We start from the raw sequence: 22,283 nt of genomic DNA on the forward strand, positions 1-22,283 counted from the left end.
TCTACCAATAAAGAAAGCAGACAAAATCTGTGGTAATAAATTCAAACGTATTCAAGTTACCCTGCAGAGGTTTCTTGATACAGTTAGTGTTTCTCACCAAGTGCACTGTGTGTATCCTTGAGGCCAACAAATGTGTTGGACCACCTTCCTTCCTCGTTGAATATATATTTTAAAACTCATATTGTCGACATCCATGTTTACTAGCTTGTAGTCTTTTTCTACCTGCCCCCTCTAACGGTTCATCAGTGGAGGATCCTGAAGCAGTCTGCGGGAATGACTGTCATGCATGTGCATCTTCATGTGCTTGCGTGAGGTACAAACAAAACTGGGGCCCCAGCCACGCAAACATTGCTCCATACCTCTACAAGGGGCCAAAAAGTCCTACCTCCGAGGTATGGCGGTACACCAGAAAGTGTAACAAAACAAAAACAAACAAACAAAATGCGATAGGTTTTTAGGGTCTTTAAGGGTGAAAGTGTGTGTGGTATCAGGTGCCAGTGGATGGTGAAATATGATCCAGAAAGTCTAAATTAATAACAGATCCATGAGTTTGAACTCTTATCAGATTCCAAAACACATTACATCGCTTTACAAAACTATGTCATGATCACTTTATCTCATGTTCTGCAATTGCAGAGTAAACAGAACAGCATTCATGTTACCAAGTAATTTGTCAAGAATGTACACTTGCATGTATTCAACTAGCGTTGTGTTGTAGCAAAAGTTGAGCCGGGCTCAAGTTTTTTGCAGGACAAGCCTGTGTTTTCTTGCAGGAACCCTGCGCATCTGCACTGTTTCAAATGAAGGAGCTGTGGTTACCCACACAGTGTTCTTGTCTGGCAAAACAGAATCCGTCTGGTCTCGCTGTCTTGAAAATGTGTGTACAAGAGGAATGTGTGTGTACAAGAGGAAAAGCCTCTAGTTCTTTGAAGGATCAAGGGGTTTAGATATCTAGATATCTCTATAGTGGTGTTTCTGTTTGCTGATTGGAGAATGGAAGAGGTTTGACTTGATGCTGCTGCTCTAATCTTGAACGTGTTCAGCAGGGGCTCGGGCAGCTTTGAAACAGTCTCATAAGCCTTCAACATTATACAACCACGAAATCAGTAGTTATAAATACTCAAACAAGATGGCGTCCGAGCTTGCTCCAAATCTACCACATCATTCCAGAGTATAGACTTCATTTGTTTTTTTCCAAAGACAAACCTATCTGATTGTAGGAAAGGGGGTGAAAACATCTCCTCAGACCACAATCTTTGATTCACCGGTCTATATTCTGTGCTCCTAATGCCAGATCGTGCATATTTGTGTGTTACTGGGATCCAAATGGGTTTTTACTTGCAGTCCTGTTACAGTATGAGTTGCATTTATGTGTCCAGTAAGCCATGCCTGTGAGCAAGTTTACACTGGTCCAAAAGGTCTATATGCCCTTTTCAAATGTCAAAGAAATTGATATGATATAAATGATATAATTCAGTGGTTAATTTTGGATGCGCTGTTGTCATGGCATGTAAGATTTCTACATTTTCCTTTTTTTAATTTTAACTAGTGATCCCATTTCCATATTAAAGTGTACTTTCTTGCAAATACTAGTTTGGTTTCTGTTTTCTTTGACAACTTACATGTAAAGCGGTGATCCTCTGAACTTTGTCAAGTTGCCACATTGTGCTGATTGGTATTAAAACAACTCGCCTGAGTAGCTGCCTTTGGAACTTTGATTTAGCCACTTCAAAGTGCTTTTTCATGTGGTGTTCTGTTATTTTGCCTGCCCCCCTGATGAGTTTGGAACAGAGGCTAGTCAAAACCAATATGCTGCTGCAGATAAAAGTAGAGAAATAATCAACAGAATGGAAATAAGTGATGATGGCAGGGGAAATATAATGTAAGGGTGAAAGATATGGTTAATGTAGTCCCTCCTCTAATAGTTCTTTCATTTCTCACCACAAGGGGGAGCGGATGGTGCGCAGGCAATTATATTTCTACATCATGACAGATGGGGCAGGAGGGTTGCGGCGTGGGCTGGGGTCTCCCTGTTGGTAAGAGGGATTAAACTGGGGAGCGAGACCCTGGAGGACTAGATGGAGAGAGAAGGATGCAGGAGTCAATGGCAGCTAACAGATGATTGGCTGCGACCGCCAGCCAATGGGTGTAAGAGAAGAGTCAAGCGACTCCAACTCCAAAAGTGATTAGAAATTGTCATCTATTAGCGGCTGGGGGGGGAGGGGAGTGATGAAACAAGGGTTAATGTGTGCTGACTGTGCTGTGCTTGTGGTCTTGTACCAGATGAAAGAAAAGAACAAATGAGTGTGTGTGTGTGTGTGTGTGTGTGCTAGGCACAAATATGTCATTCATAACACATGTTTGGTTTTATTTAAAAAGACATAAATATATTCCACTTCTCCATTTGTATAGATTTTCATAAATATGTTAATGTATTTGTACATGTGAGAACCGCAGTAATTAACATAACAGACGAGTCGAAATTGTTTTTATATTCCTTCTGTCATCTCTCCTTTGCCCTTTTCTGTGTTACCTCCCTGTTTCCAAAGCCTTTCATCTCCGCTCTCTCCTCTGTCTCCACATAGCTTTCATATACACCGGATTTGTCTCTTCATCTCCTCATGTCTTCTTGGTCCTCTTGGAGAGGTAGCTGTGGTAGTAGAAGTTACTGAACAGAGCGATGAGGCTGAGCGCGTAGGCCAACACCACCGCGTTCATGGAGTCGGGGAAGTCGCAGTCAGCAAGCAGGTTGTGGGTGGTGTGGATGGTTACTATGAAAAACTGGAGCTTGGATGGCGAGAGACAGATAGAAAGACAGAAGAAATAATTGAGAGAGAGAGACAATACCAAGTGGCAGGTTAGCTGGGCATGTGAAGGCCCAAGGGGAAACCAGTGGAACAATACAGGGAAAAAAAATCCCGTAAAATCTGATTCCTCTTTTTAATTTTCATTTTATCCATTTTTTTGTGTGTGTGTGTGTTTCTATAAGACGATGGTGCTAGCTACTGCTTGACTCTAATCTCGCAGGTTGCAGCTTTCCTTTGTCAGTCGTTATTGTTTTGCGTTATTGTAAATAATACATGGGATTTTTATATAAATAAATATCATTTTGATACTGCCAATCACCAACTGATGCCAGAGTGGTTCAGTGGGTTGCTACTTCATGCTAGCTTTCTATAGCAAAAATAGTGTTTATTTCCTCATCAAAAAAAAGAAGAGCCAGGTATTTAGCAAGAGTCGTCACGACCATCATGACAGACGCAGACAAGAACGCCCAATCTAATTTAGCGGGGAGAAAGGTAGCATTATGAATCTGCATGATGCTCCGCTGTCATTGTCATAGCGTACAGGCTGATCTATATCCATATGCTTCATAAAGTTTCGGGCCCCAGCCAGGAATTGAGTTTATGAATGAGCATAATGGACGTTTTACATCTAACTATGCATCCCGCTCCACACCGCACACCTCCCCTTTCAGTGTATACGATAATGACCTCTCAAAAACACAAAAGACCCCCCCCCCCGATACACACACAGAAACACAATCTCCAATCTCCCCAATCAACTCAACTATCTCAGCTTCAATTCACCAAGCTGTGAAGCCATCTGTAATGAAGGATTGCAGGTCACCTCTAGGGTCAGTACAATTATTGTTACATAATGACAGTCAGCCACCATACTGACCTATATATGCTGCAGCCATATAGAAGGAAAAAACTGTACAGGATGCATTGTCTCCTCATCAACTCTATACAAAGAAAACAGATGGTCCAGTAGTTACTGTAGCCGAGACACATCGGCGCTGCTAATCTGTCTAGCAATGCCAACAGCCAGCCAGAGCAATGGCAATCCAAGCAGGAGGTTTCCATGTCAGGCCTGTCACATGGACATATACCCAAAGACTTCAGAAAACAAATCTGGTAACACTCTGATTTTACACACATGCTGCTAAAAGTGACATATTTTATTCAAACATGCTTAAACAGAGCAGGAAAGGATGGCTGTCTCTGTGTCACAGCTGGAACTACAGAGTCTCTATGCTTCACAAGCACCCAGAAAGATCAAAAGTGAAAAAAAAAAACCTAAAACAGGGAAACGTGATAACATCTTGAAATAAAAATAGAAAGGAAAAGAAAGTTACGCAGAGGCAAAGTGAAAGCAGACTGGCACTGAGGTACTCGCACTCAAACACACATACAGAGGGAGATACCGACCAGCTGCAGGGAGGTGAGGTAGCGTTTCCACCAGAGGTATTTGGTCATGCTCGGTCCCAGGGCTGCCAGGCCATAGTATAAATACATCACTACATGGACCAGGGAGTTGATCAGACCGATCAGAAAAGCTATGGACAGATACGCAGGATGAGTACGAGTATGATTAGTATCAGTATTATGGGTCGGTGTGTTCTCCTGTAAATAAATAGACACAATTTTCAGAATTTGTTCCATTGTCATGACATTTTGTGCGACTGGGCGGTTGGGTTGTACTCACACTGGCCCCCAGCCACATATTTAACCCCGGCCCACCAGTTGAAGATCATGGTGGCGTGATGGTAGACGTGGAGGAAGGTCAGCTGACTGTTTTTCTTCCTCAGGATGAAAAATATCTGCACCGCGGAAACACACAAAGCCAGGCATTACAGTGAGATATTGCGGCCGTGCGTTTACATGGAAGCACTGCAGGTACAGAAATACATGCACGTGTAAGCATGTTTGAAAAATCTGTCACTTTACTTTGGAGTTATTGTATGTGATTTTTTGGTTGCTTTGAATAGGAAAACGTAACGTTAAAAAAATCAAAATAAATCTACACAAATTCTTTTCACTCATTTCGCACTCACAGTGTCACTGAGCTCTATCACTTTGGAGAAGTAGAACCACCAGCACACTCTAGCCATCTGTCCAGCAAGATGAAAAAGTATGTTATTTACTTGTTCTCTTGATCCACTGTTCAAAATTCATTAGTTAACATTCTATAATCTGGTTTCCCTAGTATCAACTCCACTGCTGTGCGGATAATTTGTTGCATTTTGTGTCAGGTTGCAGATAGAGGAACATACTACGGATATGTTTAAGCTGCAAACAGGGGATATACATGAACATGTGGATGGGTGCTTTGAAGGTTGTAACAGAATATCTGGAGCTTTAGCTAGAAATGAATGCATCAAGTAAGATGTTGTAAAAAAAAAAAAAAAAAAAAAAATTACCCTCATGGCCAGTGGGCTGTCACTGTAGTCGACTGGCTGGCACAGCAGACTGTATCTGGCCAACCAGGACGAGGCTGTGAACTGGAAAGACAAAGGCTGCTTTCATCTCTGCTTTGGTTTCTCTCAATCAGCCCAGGGACCTTTCATCCCATTTTTGTCACACAAAGATTTGGCTGTGAATGTGTGAAATCACTTCCTGTTGGACTGACGAATGTCACAGTGGCCGGGACACATAAAACATGCGGGGTCCCCCGAAATTTACATCTGTCTGACCTCACAGCTATGGAGGATTTTTGCCCTATTAATCCTAAAAAATAGTTTTGTTTTGTTTTTTGCCACAGGGGGCAGCAGAAACAAGTTGTGAACACAAAACTGACATATTATCAACTTTTAGCTTGTCGGCGAATTTATTAGCCAACCCCCCCCCCCTCTATTTTCCTTAACTTGTCTCTTTTCAGCCCTTGTAGCCTCCACTCTCCCTTCTGCCTCCCTCACAAAAATTCCCACATACAGGACAGTAGTACCTCATAGAACATGTAGGCGGACAGGCAGACCATGGCAAAGTTGTAAACTATCAGGACAGGTTTGAGGTTGACTGGCTGCCTCTTCGCCATCAGCTTTGGCCCCACCCATATAATGATCAGGTAGCACGAGAAGATAAGGCTGATTGGAACAGGAGAATAGACCAGCAGCCAGTGGTCTGTCCTCTTGTCTGGACAGACGAAAACAAAGAGAAAAGCAGAAATCACGGCGTGATTGTGCTGGTGTCTGATATAACTACCTGACAATATATCAGTGGAATATTTGAGTAATTACGCTGATGGGGTGAAAATAAAGACTCGCCTCCATTTTCCAGAATCCCTTGGTAGAATAACTGGACTTTCTGCCACAGGGTGAGCACCTGGAAACCCTGAGGCGGACAGACAAAAGCAGGGGAAATACTTTCATTACCTTGTGAGCGCAGAGCTGAATCAAACACTTTTCAAAACAAAATTTGGAAGAGGTGCACCTGAAAACAAAAATGTGCGACGCAATAAAGGAAAGACACAACACTCAAAAAAGAAACATTTATTCACGGAGACTGAGAATTCGAAAAGTCTTTCATGCCCAAGACAATCTGAATTTTATGGTATCAACTGATAGTATTCATTTACATGTCAAGAGCATTTGTATGTTGTTTTCCAGGCTGTTATTTCAGTTGTTGTATGCTGTATTCTCTAAAGGGTTAATAGAAAAATAAAATAAAAGTTGTTATTGTGTTGTATTGAAACCAGGCTTTGGTCTTGAAACCTTTGTCTGAGCCGGTAAGTAAATGCAAAAAAGCTGTCTTGAAGAATTGATACTGATTGAAAATACATCCCAGAACAAATTACAACACTTGGTAAAAGCAGAAAACAGTATAATCTACTGTGTTTGTCCATAAATTAAAACTACCTTTGAAAGTTCTTACATAGAGAAGAACACCCCACTACAGATTTGATTAAAGCACCCTGATGGTCTGGATTATAATTCAAGGATTATGTTCCCTAATCCAAACGTATCTCCTGAAAATGGATAATAACTAATAATCCTCTTGATGAGTGGCTGCCTAATGTGGACGGCGGGCTGATGAATTTCCATCAGTGAGCAACATACGACAGTGCTGCCATCTAGTGTCCGCAGATGAAAGCTCCACGCACAACAGGTCGCTTCTCCATTCCCTCATCTTCCCTCATATCTCACCGAGCCCGGTTTGCACGTGCATTGGTGCCTTTTGCCGAGACCTGAGCTCGGCCTCGCGGTGGTGGTCCTCTAACCAGCTGGGTTTTGGTCTCTGGTGTGTCTGAAATGTGGGAACTCCTACACAGTCGTTTGTTAAGGACACAGAGGCCATTTCCTTCGTAGTGTTTCTGGAACTTCGGGGGTTTTAATGACCAGAGGAGAAGTTACACAGACATTTCCCTTGATGGGTTTTGCAGCGTAATTCTGGCATATTTAAACTCAATATGTTTATTTCTGGCCAAATTAATAGATGAAATTTATACTGTATAACGAAGGGATTTAATTAATTTATTGAAGAGTTAGATTAATTATTAATACTAATTATTGAAAAAATACAAAATTTAGCAGGCTTTTTTGGTAAGGGTGGGGGGGTGTGGTTTGCACTGGGGGAAAGGACTGTAGAAGGCAGATCATCTCTACCTCCGCAGACCTCTCTTCCTAAACATCTTGTAGTAGAGCAGCGTACCACTCAGTGGTCAATGCCGGCACATTTTCTTTGACTGCTTCTTAGCACACACTGACACAGGCTCAAATCACAATCTCGTCATCCTTTTTTTTTTTTTTGAAGGAGGAATACACGTAATCACACCTCCCTCTTTTCTTCTTTCGCTACTTTTGTCACTCACAGTTTAGCACCCATACTATCTACCCCTCTCCAAGCAGGAACGTGTTCTATTATTTCATCTGTAATTGTGTTTCTTTCAACAAGGGATCTGGTCGCGTTCTACTTCAACACGGTTTATCCACCAGTTTGTAGCATAAATCTTTACTTCATCCCCTCGGTCCGCAGTGAGCAATATCAAAATGTACACTTTTTAAAAGAAGCATCATAAATAGATATTATGGATATTTTTCAACCCAAGCGTTCGATTCAACACTCTACGGCCGAATGTCAGTCAAAGCATTAATGACTGTATCGGTAGAAGGAAGAGGCCGCGTGGACGGAGCTAAGCAGTTTAGCCTCTCCAGGAGCCTCTTCACAAGGATTTATAGATGGAAATCCCTGACAGAGCTATGTACAGACTGCTGAGGTTTAACATGCAGAGCATTACTGGATGGTAATCGACAGGAAAACAACAAGAGCAGGAACAGAATAATCTATGAAAACTACAGCAGCATATGAGCATTATGGTTGAAACTATCATTGTGGTTATAATGACGACTACAATCTGCAGTGAACACAGCTGATGTCATACCGCTCTTTCGATCCAGTCACTAGAGAACCTCAATGCTGTGACAAATGGAAAATGATGACTACCAGTTATCTCTCACTCATACTAACACTGATTAACTGTTAATATGTTAGCCATGTAATACGTTGATTCAATCAATAGGAAGAATAGATGTGAACTTACATACTTCATGTTAAATTGAAACATCTATATCTCTTTTTAACAATGACAGATTTTGGACGTGGATGTGAAAGCTTTTGAGAAAGTGGCCTTACCTTCATTCTGATGGTCCTGATTTTCTCCTCAGCTCAAACGCCGGTCAGACAATGTGGCATCTCAGCCATGTGTTAAGCAGCACTGAGGTAAGCCACCTGTTTCTCTCTGTGTTTGTGTGTGTGTGTGTGTGTGTGTGTGTGTGTGTATGTGTTTGGCTTGACATATGGCACTGTGTTCCCTTACACCAGTGCAGCAACTCAAGTACTTTCCAGCTAAAGCCCCTGTAACACAGTTCCCAGTGAGATTCAGAGTAAAAGTGATTGTAACTATGAGAATTTCAATTGTCACATTTCATTATTAAAAAATTATAACCTTTAACTGACCAGTGTCTCGTTTTCTGGAACCCCAACAGCAGAGGAAGCAAGCAGGAGTTAAAAAAACAAAACAAAACAAAACAATAAAATAAAATAAATTGAAAAAGTCTTTTTTTTCTGATTTCAAAAAGGATTTCTTTATTATAAAGGAAAGAGGAAAGGAAGAAGGATACTTTACTTCCCAAATTATTTAATATGAACTACACAGGCCACAGATTTAAGACTCAGTTTTAATGCTTTTAGAGATGAAATGTAACGATTAAATGTATGTTCCTTTTAAACCAAAATAACAGTCTAAAAGTTAATTTTACATTCAGGTTATCCATGGGAATCCTATTAAGTAACACAGAAAATATGCAAAACTGAGCAATAGTGTAGGTCAATCCTGTAATACAGTTTATTAGACTAAAATTAACTACATCCACACTTTGTTTGTTCTTCTATACGCAACTGAAAAATAAGTGAATCCAGTAGAAAAGGTACATTTACATTAAAAATACTGCATTCCTTTTGTGATATATAATATTGAATGATTAGACTAAATTAATATATTAATCTTTGCGTCACTCTCCAAATTCTTTCAACACATCTGTATCAGTAAAAGATGGCTCTGAAGTCCTGTTATGAACACAGCACAGCATGTCATCTCCAGGCATTTTCCAGCAGGAAAAAAGGATTAATGGAAGTACAAACTGACCTGGGAGGAGTTCTGAATCCAGTTTGGACAGTAACCTGACTGAGGTCTGCTCAGCTGCAGTTCGCACCATCCTCTGGTGAATGACAGTAGCTGTTGGTCCACCGCGTCTCTCCACACACATCGGTCTACAGCCTCCTGCAGGCAGGTTTTACACCATAGACTTCATTAATGGGAGAGGATGGGGCAGACCCGCTTACTTTATCCACACGGAGGACTGAGGTGTGGAAGTATTGGAAGAGAGACCACGGTCAGATTACTGTTCAAAACGGATTCGACTGCTCAGTGAACTGCTGTTTACCTGCATATTCTAAAATATTCTTGGTAATAATATAATACTAAATAATCTTATTCTAACCAACTAAAGTTGAAAGAGGTAAGTAAAGACACCACCACCAACATCCTAGTGATGATGCTGAGGATGGGGCTGGTAGTGATGATGATTGAGAGGATGAAGATTCTGAGTTTCATTCTGGCCTGTATCCTGTACATGGTGGGACTGAGTCTGCTGACTGGCATGATGGTAACTGTGCTGATGGTGATGACGATGATGATCAGGGGTGTGTTGATGTATTCCAGGTGCTCTGTCTCCCTCCTCTGGATCATCAGCGTCCAACTGAATTGTGGGTAATGTAGTTGTTTTGTTGCTGTTCAGGGGTGCTGTCTCATTCTTCATGCTGCTTTTTGTGCCACTTGAGAAAGTAGAATTAGCCTGGGAAAGATAAAATACCTTCTAGAATTATATTATATTGTTGTAGTTCTTGATTTAAGGCTGCTGTAATTGCCTTTATTTGGCCACCTGGGGGCAATAGAACAAGCTAAAAACACAACATGGACATATTATTTCAACGTGTTGCTATGATTGCTTATTTACATATCCAGCAGACATGACGCAACATTATCATTAATTTGGAGTTGCGCTTCTGATTCATTTTTTTCTTAATATTTTCGGGAAACCAAAACAATGAGCCTAAACAGGCTAAAAAGCCTCAGTAGAGCTGAGGTGAGGTGCAGAATGGGATGATGATTCTCTGTTGGTTTGTCATTACGAGTATCCACTTTCACATTACACACATTTATTTGGTCCTTAATTAATATAAAAATATTAATTAGTGCAGCTTTAATTCAAAGGAAGCCTTTTATTTATATTTTTGACTGAGTGAGAATTTCATACTAAATGCTTTAAATCATTTGTGGAGGATTTTGCATCACTGTTCAAAACTCTTGTATGTGTGTGTGTGTGTGTGTGTGTGTGTGTGTGTAAGCGTTTGCGTGTATGCGTTTTGTGTGATTACCCACAGAGCAATTGCAGATATTTTTGTGATAAGTGGCTCTGATTGCAGCCTCTACATAGGGGTAATGCAGGAAACTGTAAGGTAGCACTATGTGGAAGGTGAGGAGACCACACCTGGAGGAAAAGGAGAATGAGAGAGAATCAAAATGTAGATGGAAATCACTGTACTTTTATTGGTTCCTTCCTTATTTTGACAATATGATGCATAAAAAGATGATATGTTTATGTTTTTTATCTTTAAGATTCATTTTCCTTCGCAGGTCTCGGGTCAAATACCTGGCCATGCCATTTCAAAGCACATTCTTCCCTTGTATCTCCTGTTGTTCTTGACTCAGAACTAATGTTCTCACATAGCGCAATTAATCGTAGTTGTGCTTTTAAAATCGTTCACAAGAGGAACTCTGTCTTATAATCCAGAAATTGGTGGTTGAAAGTATGTATAGTTAATGGGGAGCAAAGTCAAAAATCATGACATGACAACCTAAAAACTGGCAAGATAAGGATGCTGCTGCTAGTACTGATATTTTATGCATTTTATGTTTGCTCTCTAGTCATATCAAAGAGCTGAAACCCTGCTGGGGCTTTTTTTTAAATATAAAACCTGCAGGTGGTAAAAGATTCTGAACTTGATCTACATGTCTTGAAGGTGGCTGGCCCTACCTATCATAGACCAGGAAGTCATCTTTGTCACCATCTAGAGCCTCCCACACATCATTTTGAAAGGGTGCCTGCTGGTATACAGGAACACCAGAGGGCGCTCTTCTCTTCAGCTCCCAATACATGGCCCTGGAGCGAGCCTCTCGCTCGTTCACTATCATGAAGGACACCTCTGTCAGGTTGCTGCGGCTCAGCTTGTCACGCAGGCCTCCAATACTACAGAGGACGGACAGAGAAAGAGAGAAAGCTGGGATTCATTTGACCTCACTGCTAATCCAGGCAGGTTGAAAAGGTCTTTGAAGAACTGCAAGACGCTATGGAAACCTACTCTTAATTGAAACCAATGCACATGAGGTGCTTAAAGGCACTGTCATCCACTCCACCAATTATGGTTAGCATTTTCACAGAAACAAATTTGTTCAGTCAGTCTGGCCAGTCATGTTGTATCTCAACAGTGGGTGCTGGTAATGGTACTAGTGTCTTTACATATAACTGAGCCTTCTACGTAAAAAAAAAAAAACATGGTTAAAATCCGAAATATGAGAAGAGGCCCTCTTGAGGCCTTTAGGGGTCAAATTCACTTGAAAGGCATTTCCACACACAAGCTTTTAAAAATACAAACAAGATCATTATACATTTGCTTATTCTGGATTATGGCCACATATTACATTATCATATTCTTTACTTTAGCTATGTATTAACCATAAAATGAAAGTATGTAAATGAGAAAAACTCTAATGAAGTGCCTAAATGTGTTAACATTAAATTGCAACAGTCTAACTCATGAATGCCAATGGAAGCAGAATATGGACAAAAGTGCCACAAACAGGTGACTAGTTGCCTCGCACCATAATTTACTCTAAGGCATGCATCATTTTTGCCCTGAGTGTGTTTCACATGAGAGGCATTTAGCCGGTAATGCTGCATTGTGGTGCCCACCGCAAATATCAGGGTAAGGAATGAATGCACATGAACAAAATAATACAATATAACAGATAAAGACCGACAGAACGGAGAAAGATTTACGACTGATCCTGATTTTGTCCTTGGCAAGTTGCTAGAAGAGGGCTTTATAACGCTGTGCGTGAGCTGTAGCTGCTTTATCATCTGTGTGCCACGAAGTTATAGTTTTTCAAACCTTGATCATGAAAAAGCCATGAAGATAAAAGCTTTTCAATTTTGTCATAGCGAAAAGTGCCGTCTGTTTTCTTACTTGTAGGCCTGAGTGAGACAGAACTGCCAGCTGGCCTTCAGTAGCGCCACCACTACCACGTTTCCCAGCAGCTCTTGCATGGGAGTCTGTCCCTTAATGTCCCAGTGAGGGGCGGGTTTGCAGATCTTAGAGGCGTCATTGTCCCCTTCCACCATCAGAGTGGTATGTGAGGCCCACAGCACACCTGGCAGGGCCACGTACAGCCATAGCAAAGAGAGCGAACACATTGTCCCTCCCTGGCTGCAAAGACTAAATCTATCTGAGGAAAAAGATGTGTGATAATACTTGTTATTTGGACAAGAAGTGCTTTGTCACACAGGTGCTACATGCAGCTTTTTAAACATCAATATACCCAAGACAAATTTTAAGACATGCATATAATAAAACCTACAACTCTAAGAGGGGTTAAAGAAACGAAAAAAGCTATAACGTCAGTAAAGTTGAGCCATCAACCACTGATCTTAACAAAATCCTAAGTATTATATAATATAACTACCATTCAAATGTTATAAATTCAGTCTTTGGGCTATTGTGCAGAGCAGCGTGCACAGGCAGTTTGTGCCTTGTGGCAGGTTTTTCCTGCCCCGAACCAAATGGCCACTCAGACTGATCCCAAAATGATTAAAAAGGTACACACTCTTTGTCTCTCTCATCACATGTGGAGATAATCAGGAAAACAAGCTTATTTTGGGGTAAACAGCCAACAGACAGAAGAATGTCAGGACAAATGGACAGACAGGCTGGCAGGAAGACAAAGAGAGGCAGGAACAGAGACGTTTACGGCCACAAACTGGTCTCCCTGTACAAACAGCGTCTGGATCAGATTTCGTCAGATAATTGTGCCTGTTTTGGCCGTTGATTTAAAATGACTTTAAGTTTAGTTATTAAATTGCAATCAGTACACCGCTGTCTGGAAAACAACCTCACAGCCAACATGACCCAATGTCATGTGTGTGTCCCATTAGCAGAGGTAACCCCCAGAATTCAGATTATATTAAGAGTGTAAAAGTGCATTAACAAACCTTCAAATGAATCTGTAACTAAGAACAGTTTAAAACAGGACCCTACAATCTGATACAAAAACTGATCATTTTGAAAAGAAAGATACAGTCAAATACAACATATTTTACAATTTACTCTTCAAAATAAACGACAGTTAGTTCAAGTGAATTCAAGTATGAGCCCAAAAATATACTCTTACCTCTGCCCTCTCGCTCAGTCCTGTGACCCACATAAACAGACAGTAAATTCCCGTTGTTTTTAAAGCCTTCGGGGTTTACTGAGCACTTCCCCCAAATCAAACAGAAAGAGAGAGAGAGAGAGAGAGAGAGAGAGAGAGAGAGAGATAATAGGTAGTGTCCTGTTGGTGGGAGATTTAAATGCCAGAACAGGATGTGAGCCTGACATGGTGGACCCCCACCACTAGCCACGGACACAATCAAGACCACTTTGTGAACAAAATGGGGAAAGAACTAGTGCATCTCTGTCTCTATACACCGATCAGTCACAACATCAAAACCAGTTACAGGTTTTATTGTATTGGCTGACTGGCGTAAAGCCACCTTCAAGAATTTATTTGTTTTTTTTCTTTGTCTTTGTGTGCGCAAATGTGTGAGAGAGAGACATTCATGTAACTGCATCTAAAGGCACAGTGCAGGTAGGTCTGCACTGCCAATCGGGCGACTGACAGAGGCAGATGAACAGCATTGCTGGCATCACTAGACTGGTTGGATTAGCATTGAAATGAAACAGATGTGTGTAGCTGTTGTTAAAGTTATCCTTACCCTGAATATAACGAAGAATTAATTTTACTCTGGCTCAGTTTGGACTTTGAGCAAATCACTCACATGAAAGATTAGATATTTGTTTTGCAGCTGGCTTGTTACCTGAGATGAACTGTAATGTAGGTAACATTAAGGTTGAAAGACTAATACGACAAATGACAAACATTGCCCACAGGTTTGTATAGAATGACCAGTGCATTAAAGTACTGTACAGTACATGTATACAGTACAGTTTACATCTTTTTCTTTGACTGTTAATACAACTCTGCAGTAAGCCTGTCACTTTGACCTTCGTCTGCTGATTGTAATTGATTTTGGCTTCTTGCCTCGTGCAAGAGTGGAGCTCTGGGTTTGTTTTTAACGGTGGAATTCACCTTTACACAGTCCAAAGCCTGACTCATACATAGTAAAGCAAATATTCTCAGTAATGAGATCAATATACAATACAGAAAGTCCTTTTGGTGGTAGCCAGGACTAAGAGTCTACAGTCATGCTAGCGGACAGGTGTTTTTACCTGAATACTAATGTCTACATGCTAACACGCTCTTAAAGACAATGCTAACATGCTAATATTTAGCAGGTATAATATTTACTATGCTCACCATCTTAGTTCAGCGTGTTAACATGCTAGCATTTACAAATTAGCACTAATCAAAGTTGTGCTAATGGGAATGTCGTTCAGTTTTTCATTTTTTGCAGATATTTCTCATAAACCAGATACTGGGGCAAATTAAAGTTTGGACCTGATGATGGCGCTAGCTGAACAATCAAGTTATTAGAATTCATCCTGAGGGGAACCAGGAAACTTTGTACAAAATTTGTTGAGATATTTCTCAACAAATGTGACATCTTCTTCCGTGTTTCACACAAACCATAGGAGCTGGCTACCATGAACCAATGTGGTGGGCCAGCTGCTAGCAAGGCTAGAAGCATGAACATTCCTGTGGCTAAAAGCCTTAGCGATAGCTTCAGGTTGTACCCTGGCGGAAACACCGCTCTACATCAGCCTTTGTTTAATAAGTGACTTATCAGAGAAGAATTTACACTGATTCAGGTACAATTGCAAGTTGAAACTTCTCATTTCATGTTCAGTATTAACTGAGTAAAGAACCAGGATCAACAGTGATTCAAATGGAAAATCCCGCTATTAACGGGATGGGATAAACAAACCAAAAAAAACAAACATGTTCAAATGTGTAATGTACTTATAGTGGAAAGGTGACTAAATTAGGTACACTGTCTAAAAGTCAGGATGCACAGGGAAAGCGCCTCATTTTTGAGTGTGCTGTTGATGGAATCCAATTTCCCATAAAGCAATACTCAAAAGAAAAGGAGGAGTTCCTCACAGCTGCAAAATAAAGAAATAAATGAATAAAAATAAAATAAATAAATAAATGCAGGCAGCAGTGAGCTTTTGTGACTTTTGTGTTTGCATTCTATAATAACTAGTATATGGTACATACTGTATGCAGTCTGGAAATAGGGAAAATGATATTGTCATGTCAGAGCAGGAAAAAACACAGGTGTAACCAATAACTCTGATGTTATTAATGTTTGCACCGTTGATTACACACCAAGCACATGTTAGTATACAGATCCTCTCCGTCTCCCTCTCTCTCTTTCAATTCAGAATATTTTGCTGGCTTGAATGTCGGGTGAACAATTTTTCCAAAGCACCAAGCGTAACACAATTCACTAATCAGATGAGGAAAGGCAAAAGAATGCAACTCATTTTTTTGCCATCTCAAATGGCAAAAAAACAGAAAACACTGTTTTAGCACGTGTGTGTTCTATATGTACAATAGGATATGTCAGGTTAATTATTTGCCATTCAGTGATGTGGTTTTCTTCGTGTGCCCCTCAGTTTGTGACAGGCAGTCACATCTTGTGCAGCTACGATGCTGCATGTCCTTCTTCTAACAGAACCTGTTGTTTTACACTGCCATCAGCTCTGTGAGGTTTGGGATTGACAAATCAAATTGCTTCAAGTAGTCCACTCCGATGATATTATACTTGCCACATTTTCAGAGGAAGTGAATCCCCGTCTCCACCTCACCCGTCCTGCAGTGACCACAGACTGTTCCGCCTGTTGGTAGCCACGACTGCTCGTGTTGTCCTTTCTCTAAGGTTTGACTATGGTCGCTGAGTCTGTATTTGGTCAGGATCTGTCTCTGCTTTGGGGCTCTGAAGGGAAAGAGATGCTCTGCAAATTTATATTTGTGGTTTAAGGCCAGATAGCAATTAAGTTTGTTTTGAGTTTTGGTTTGATTCGTCCAGTGTTCCAGATAGACACCTTTTGTTAATTTAATAATTTGGTTTACCCTGATTAGTGGTCAGAAAGCAGTGCTGGTCTGAGTTTCCACAGGACATGACCTGAGTGGACCACAAACTTCACTACCATAAAGAGCAATTGGTTTGATTACACTGTACCCTTGTTCTTTTGGTGTACGTGATGATTAATTAAGAGTGTGTAGAGTGTAAACGAGGTCAGTAATGCGGTGATTTGGTTAAAAGCCAATGTGCCCTCTACTCAGGGCATTGTGTTCCACAAAGGCCAGAATCCAGGCATTGATAACACTGCAAAAAACCCTCCCCGGAGTACTGCTCACACAAATACCTTGGTAGTTGTTGTGTACTGGGAAAATAAGTGACTTATCAGAGAAGAATTTACACTGATTCAGGTACAATTGCAAGTTGAAACTTCTCATTTCATGTTCAGTATTAACTGAGTAAAGAACCAGGATCAACAGTGATTCAAATGGAAAATCCCGCTATTAACGGGATGGGATAAACAAACCAAAAAAAACAAACATGTTCAAATGTGTAATGTACTTATAGTGGAAAGGTGACTAAATTAGGTACACTGTCTAAAAGTCAGGATGCACAGGGAAAGCGCCTCATTTTTGAGTGTGCTGTTGATGGTCCGCTGCTCCAGATTTCAGCAAGGCAACCTGACTGAAGAATGAGACTGAACAGCTGAAGCAGGGCCTGTCTCAGCATCTGTGTGCGCTGATGCCGTCAGTTCTGCACACTCTGCCAGGTTTTAGATTGTGTTGTTGTTGTTGCTGTTTTCTAATTCTTTCGTTGTAAGTAGGTAATCATGGGGGGTCTGGTTATTGTTGATTGTTGATTCAAGGATCGTCAGTTTTTCTAGATGTTGTTTCTGTTCATGATTGAGATCGTTAGGTGAAATTGGCTCATACAGTTTTTCAAAATGATCTTTCCAAAGTCACCATTTTGAAGGGCCAGGTTGTCTTTTTTGTTGTTTGAGTTTTTCCATCTCTCTCAGAACTGATTTTTTTATGGACTCCTCAATTTTTTTTATTTTTCACGTTGCTTTTTTTATGTCCTGTTATCTGTTCGTCTTCTCTCAGTGTTTCAACATAATTTCGTCTCAGGCCTCTGTTTAGATGCAGAGCTGTTCTTAGTAAGACCTGCTTTACTGGCTGATCTGTGAGAAATAAAATGTATTTTTGTGACAGCAATGTTTTTAATTTACAGGGCTCAGGTTCTGTTGACTTATGTTCAGTTGGTTTGAAATACACATTTATGTGGCAGGGATCTGATAGTGGGGTCTGTGGTCTGACAGTTACTGCACTAACATGGGAGGGATCCATGATAGTGATGGCGTAGTCGACTACACTAGTCCCAAGAGCTGAACAATATGTGAACCTCCCCAAAGAGTCCCCTTTAATCCTGCCATTCAGCATTCAACAATCAGCCGCATCATTAAAACCAGTTACCCTTTTTAACGGTTTGGCTGAATGGTGTATTTTCTGAGTGAGTGAGTGTTTTGGATGCTGAACGTACCGTGACTTGCTTTGCTTGAGCCTGATACTGATACTCCTTTTGGTGAACACTTCAAGACAAAGCAAAGAGTCAAAACATCCCACTAGATGAAATTCAAAATCTATCTCGTGTAGAATTACACTGGTTATTTTCCAATGGAGAAAACAGCAAAAGTTTCAGGTTTTCAAATGTGATCAAAATGGGCCACATGACTTTAGGAAATCAACCCTAACTCTAACATCGTTGACAGCATTTGAAATGATTTGTAATTGAGGAGGTTATTTCAAACAGCATGGTTTGAGACCACTTTTATCCCAGTTGTGTGCTGCAGCTTTACACACACACCATCAACAGATAAATACTGAGTGAATTTTATCCAAAAAATAAAGCTTGCATAAAAGCTAGCCTTCAAATGATCAGAGTACTCATATCCTTACCCAGTATATGAGCTTATTTTCTCATACTGAATAAAACCAGGGTTTTATTGTGCATGTAGATAAAGTCAGTGAAACACTCATTAACTCAAGTGTGGGACATTTGAACACAAGCAATAAATTCAACAGGCTTTGTGCAAATTCTGTCTACACTTTACACACAATCTCAACCTCTCAGTGGCAGTCTGCTTTGCCAGACTACATGGTATGTCTCGTCACATGTTCAAGATTATACTGTAGCTCAGCATCTTCATGGAAAAATACCGTAAGCACAGACTGACTAGCTGCAAGCCCCAGCATCTCGCAAAGCAAAGCCGTGTCTTAGTGGTGCAGATCACAAGCACAACCAGGTGACATTTAAGACCGGTGAACTCACGATCTCTGTCGAGAGAAGCGTACGTTTATATTGACGCTGAAGACTTTCATACATAAAGAAGCCTAACGTGCTCATCTTCTTTCACCCGACACCAAATCTGCAAATGTCTAACACAGCAAGTTCTGCAAATTCTTCCTTTGGTTAGAATCAATAGATCACGTAAACTGCCGGGATCAGGACAAAACACCAATAAGTTCTTCCTCATCATTGTCCCCAACACCTTCTGTGGAACTGTCGCAGGTGGCCATGAGCCCGAGTCCCAGCTCTGCCAGCTCCTCACAGCTCAGGTCGGTCGTCACCATGATCTTAGTCTCCAGGCGGTTACATAGAGTCCTGTATGAGGGTAACGGGTATCCCAGCTCTCTCAAGTACTCGTAGCCTTTGGTGCCAACCGCACAGCGGATCTTGCGGGCCTTCAGGATGGTCTCTGGAGACCAGACAGCCCTACGGGAGCGCTTGGTGAGGGACAGGGCGCGAATCTGGTCCTCGTACAGAAAGTTCTGGAGGCCCTTCTCGATCCGGTCTAGACGATAAAGACGCTTCTTCATCTCCTCTGCCTGGCAGAGACAGACAGACAAGAAGAAAATGGTTTATTAGGGCTAGAACAGTTACTTAACATCGCTGCTCATTTCAACTTATGATTCCTCATAAGATGTCCTTTCTCAATTTTTACCTTCGAGTAACAGTTTCCCACATCAGAGTCAACAGCTAACAGATAATTACAGCCAATAATTAAATAACCAGGTAAGGAAAGCTTATGTAAGCTGTAAAGCTGACCACCACACATTTCTGACAAAGTCTGACCCAGTGACAATAATTGTGCCTCTTTAAATGTAGAAATATTTTAATGCTGCCAAATAGCATGCTGCCCCATCATGAGGGGAGAAAGAAAAAAAAAAAAATCAGGAATGCAAACATTGATTTGTCCAAAAAATAAAACAAAAAGAAAAAGAAAAAAGACTGTAGCCATGGAACCTCCTTCTGTAGCCTTGCGGTGTGCTGCATCTCCTGGTCCAACTGTTTCTTGAGGAGTTGACACTGTGTGCAGGGCTGCTGGTCCTCGCCTGTCCTGTCTGCATCATCCTCTTCCATGCCAGGGAGAGGGGTACGTCTGGCATAGCCATGGTCACCAAAATTCAGCTCCTTCTCCACTAGGGACACAAAGCATTAGGTAACTAGTACTGTATTTCCTCCCTGGAATCTGGTACATTTTTAATGTCATACCATCATTTTAAATAAATTGCTCTGTGTTATGATATTAAAAGTTATAACACTAAGAATTCCAATGGGCTAAAAGTGGGTAAAAAGCTCTATAGTGCTGAAGAACATGAGCATATTTTGTTACAAAGAGCCATTTTATTCACCTTTGGTATCAAAAATCATCCAGGGTCACTTTATTCAGACAAACTGAGAAATCAACTGTGTAAGTGTCGTTTAAACATTGACATTAACATTAAGAGAAATTTCCATCTCTAATCCAAATATTAGCACTATTGACAATCAGTGGTTGTTTGGATCTTAATTACTGTTGTATTCGAGTTGTTACAGTTCTGAGGCTTGTGTTTGACTAGACAGCAATATTCAGCACTGCAGAGTCCACCCCAAGAGTGATTGGCCGTCTGGAAAGTACAATACTGGAAACAACAAGCTTTTTAAAAATGCTTCCTGAGAAAGCAGCTGCAGTTGAGGTCTATACGTTTAACAAAGTTCCAAAACTAGTGATGGGTCGCTTGAAGCCGAGGCTCCGCGGCGTGCACCGAGTGTGAAGGGGCATGCCAGATGAAGTCCCGCACTGCAGAAAACCAGGTGACCTATGAGTTACGAGGCCTCGCATTAGATGGGACACGTTACCAGTTTGTTTCGAGTGCCGGTTCGCAGATAAAAGTGTCCTAAACACCTGGCATTTCATGGGTCGCTGTACGTGACAGTTTGGTTCGTGCATCATCAACAATCGTCATTAGTTCTTCTTGTTAATAATAATAATAATAATAATAATATTATTATTATTAGCAGCAGCACTCAGTGCCATGTGAAAGGATGTTTTCCAAGGCCGGGGAGGTCATTTGTATGAACAAGCCAGGCACACTGAAGAAAGAAATGTTTTTAAATAAAAATCAGTAAAAATGTCCCCCTCCTTTCTCTCCCCTACTTGCATTGTTCTGCTCCGTGTCGTCCCCCCAGGTACTGACTCCCAACACAAATGTCATCCTGTCATTCATCTTCATTAACAACCCTGCATAAATAAGTTTATTGTGTAATGAGTCAACATTTTGAATATGAGGGGATAGCAGTGCTACATTTTTTCTTTATGCTAAAGGCTCATGAATGATTTGGCATCTACGTATTAACTTCAACAGTAGATGTCGCTACTGACTACTGTCAAATGAAACTTCCAGTATTTAACCTTTTGGCGAACCAATGGGCTGGAAAGCCTGAGTGCTGAAGGAAGCTTCATGTGGCCATCACTGACCAAAACTACCCCCGCGTGCAATATGCAATGTCGCAGAAAACACGTCATTGGCAGTCCATTTAGTTACCTGGTTCGGGTTTCAGGGGCAGCAGGATGTATGGGGTTGTGACGGCAGGGTATGGAGGGTCTCCAACGCTGAACAGAGTAGGGATGGCATTGGGCTTCAGCTTCTTTCCCCCAGCCGGAGACCTGGCTATCTCCTCAAACTGGCTCTGCTCAAAATGGTCCTTGACGAAACAAGAGATATACACAGATACATTTTTTTTACCTACTAATGATACACCGTGAACGCAAGAAAAAATAAAGCGTGCATTTTGCGAGTGGATAGTGATTATGAACTAAACAAGAAAATCGTTTACCATAAAAGAATAAATAAAACGCGTGACTCGATTTTTTTAAAGCATCGTCTCCATGTAAGTGCTTCCAACAATTTATGTTAGCGTTAGGTTGTAAAGATGCCAGTCTCGGCGTGAATGTACCTGGCAGAGTCTGGAGTGAGGAGTTGGTTCAAAGTCACGACGACAGTTCACCACCCACTTCTTCTTGCGGACAGGGTCCTTGGGGAATCTAAACAGCTGTTTGCCTATGCTAGTTGAATTGGAGCAGTTCGGAGCGGAGCAGCCACCCATTGTAGCAGTCAAAACAAACAGCAAAGCTAAATTTAGCAGACGTTAAGTTAGCTGGCTGGCAATGAAGCTCAGCTGGGGATTTTAATCATTAATTTTGGCTAACTACTTACGCGGTATAAAAACAAGAAAAAGTTACATTGTCATTAAATGTTCACTCATGGAAACCAGAGTGCTGTCCTGCAGGTGTTTACATAGTATTTTGTGGATACAATTT

General features: G+C 41.1%; 3 protein-coding genes across 7 annotated transcripts; all 3 read right to left on the reverse strand.

The window, feature by feature from the left end:
- Positions 1-2,378: 2,378 nt before the first annotated feature.
- Positions 2,379-8,704, reverse strand: elovl8a (ELOVL fatty acid elongase 8a). 3 transcript variants are annotated; one of them, XR_005708811.1, is made up of 9 exons: positions 8,415-8,704; positions 6,050-6,116; positions 5,731-5,918; positions 5,207-5,287; positions 4,841-4,897; positions 4,492-4,606; positions 4,215-4,342; positions 3,685-3,748; positions 2,735-2,787 (listed from the first exon to the last, which is right to left on the reverse strand). XR_005708811.1 is itself a non-coding variant. In XM_040144442.1 (8 exons), exons 1-8 carry the CDS (start codon positions 8,418-8,420, stop codon positions 2,620-2,622), a joined length of 810 nt encoding a protein of 269 aa, XP_040000376.1. In that variant the 5' UTR covers positions 8,421-8,699; the 3' UTR covers positions 2,379-2,619. The 3 variants fall into 3 exon arrangements, 2 of the variants coding, with proteins under 2 accessions (XP_040000376.1, XP_040000377.1); XM_040144442.1 differs by lacking the exon at positions 3,685-3,748 and having other exon boundaries at positions 2,379-2,787; positions 8,415-8,699; XM_040144443.1 differs by lacking the exons at positions 3,685-3,748; positions 4,841-4,897 and having other exon boundaries at positions 2,379-2,787; positions 8,415-8,701.
- Positions 8,705-8,867: 163 nt separating this feature from the next.
- On the reverse strand, positions 8,868-13,894 carry selenop2 (selenoprotein P2). 2 transcript variants are annotated; one of them, XM_040144441.1, is made up of 5 exons: positions 13,789-13,894; positions 12,588-12,842; positions 11,378-11,590; positions 10,723-10,831; positions 8,868-10,135 (listed from the first exon to the last, which is right to left on the reverse strand). In XM_040144441.1, exons 2-5 carry the CDS (start codon positions 12,812-12,814, stop codon positions 9,827-9,829), a joined length of 858 nt encoding a protein of 285 aa, XP_040000375.1. In that variant the 5' UTR covers positions 12,815-12,842; positions 13,789-13,894; the 3' UTR covers positions 8,868-9,826. The 2 variants fall into 2 exon arrangements, with proteins under 2 accessions (XP_040000375.1, XP_040000374.1); XM_040144440.1 differs by having other exon boundaries at positions 12,588-12,846.
- A 4,729-nt stretch (positions 13,895-18,623) lies between these two features.
- Positions 18,624-22,281, reverse strand: si:ch73-382f3.1 (uncharacterized protein LOC100151273 homolog). 2 transcript variants are annotated; one of them, XM_040143814.1, is made up of 4 exons: positions 21,920-22,281; positions 21,508-21,667; positions 19,946-20,121; positions 18,624-19,527 (listed from the first exon to the last, which is right to left on the reverse strand). In XM_040143814.1, the coding sequence occupies exons 1-4, from the start codon at positions 22,067-22,069 to the stop codon at positions 19,144-19,146; spliced, it is 870 nt and encodes a 289-aa protein (XP_039999748.1). In that variant the 5' UTR covers positions 22,070-22,281; the 3' UTR covers positions 18,624-19,143. The 2 variants fall into 2 exon arrangements, with proteins under 2 accessions (XP_039999748.1, XP_039999749.1); XM_040143815.1 differs by lacking the exon at positions 21,920-22,281 and adding an exon at positions 21,800-21,912.
- Positions 22,282-22,283: the final 2 nt, after the last annotated feature.

Source organism: Xiphias gladius, chromosome 14 (genome assembly GCF_016859285.1).
Source record: "Xiphias gladius isolate SHS-SW01 ecotype Sanya breed wild chromosome 14, ASM1685928v1, whole genome shotgun sequence".
Lineage (NCBI taxonomy): Eukaryota > Metazoa > Chordata > Actinopteri > Istiophoriformes > Xiphiidae > Xiphias > Xiphias gladius.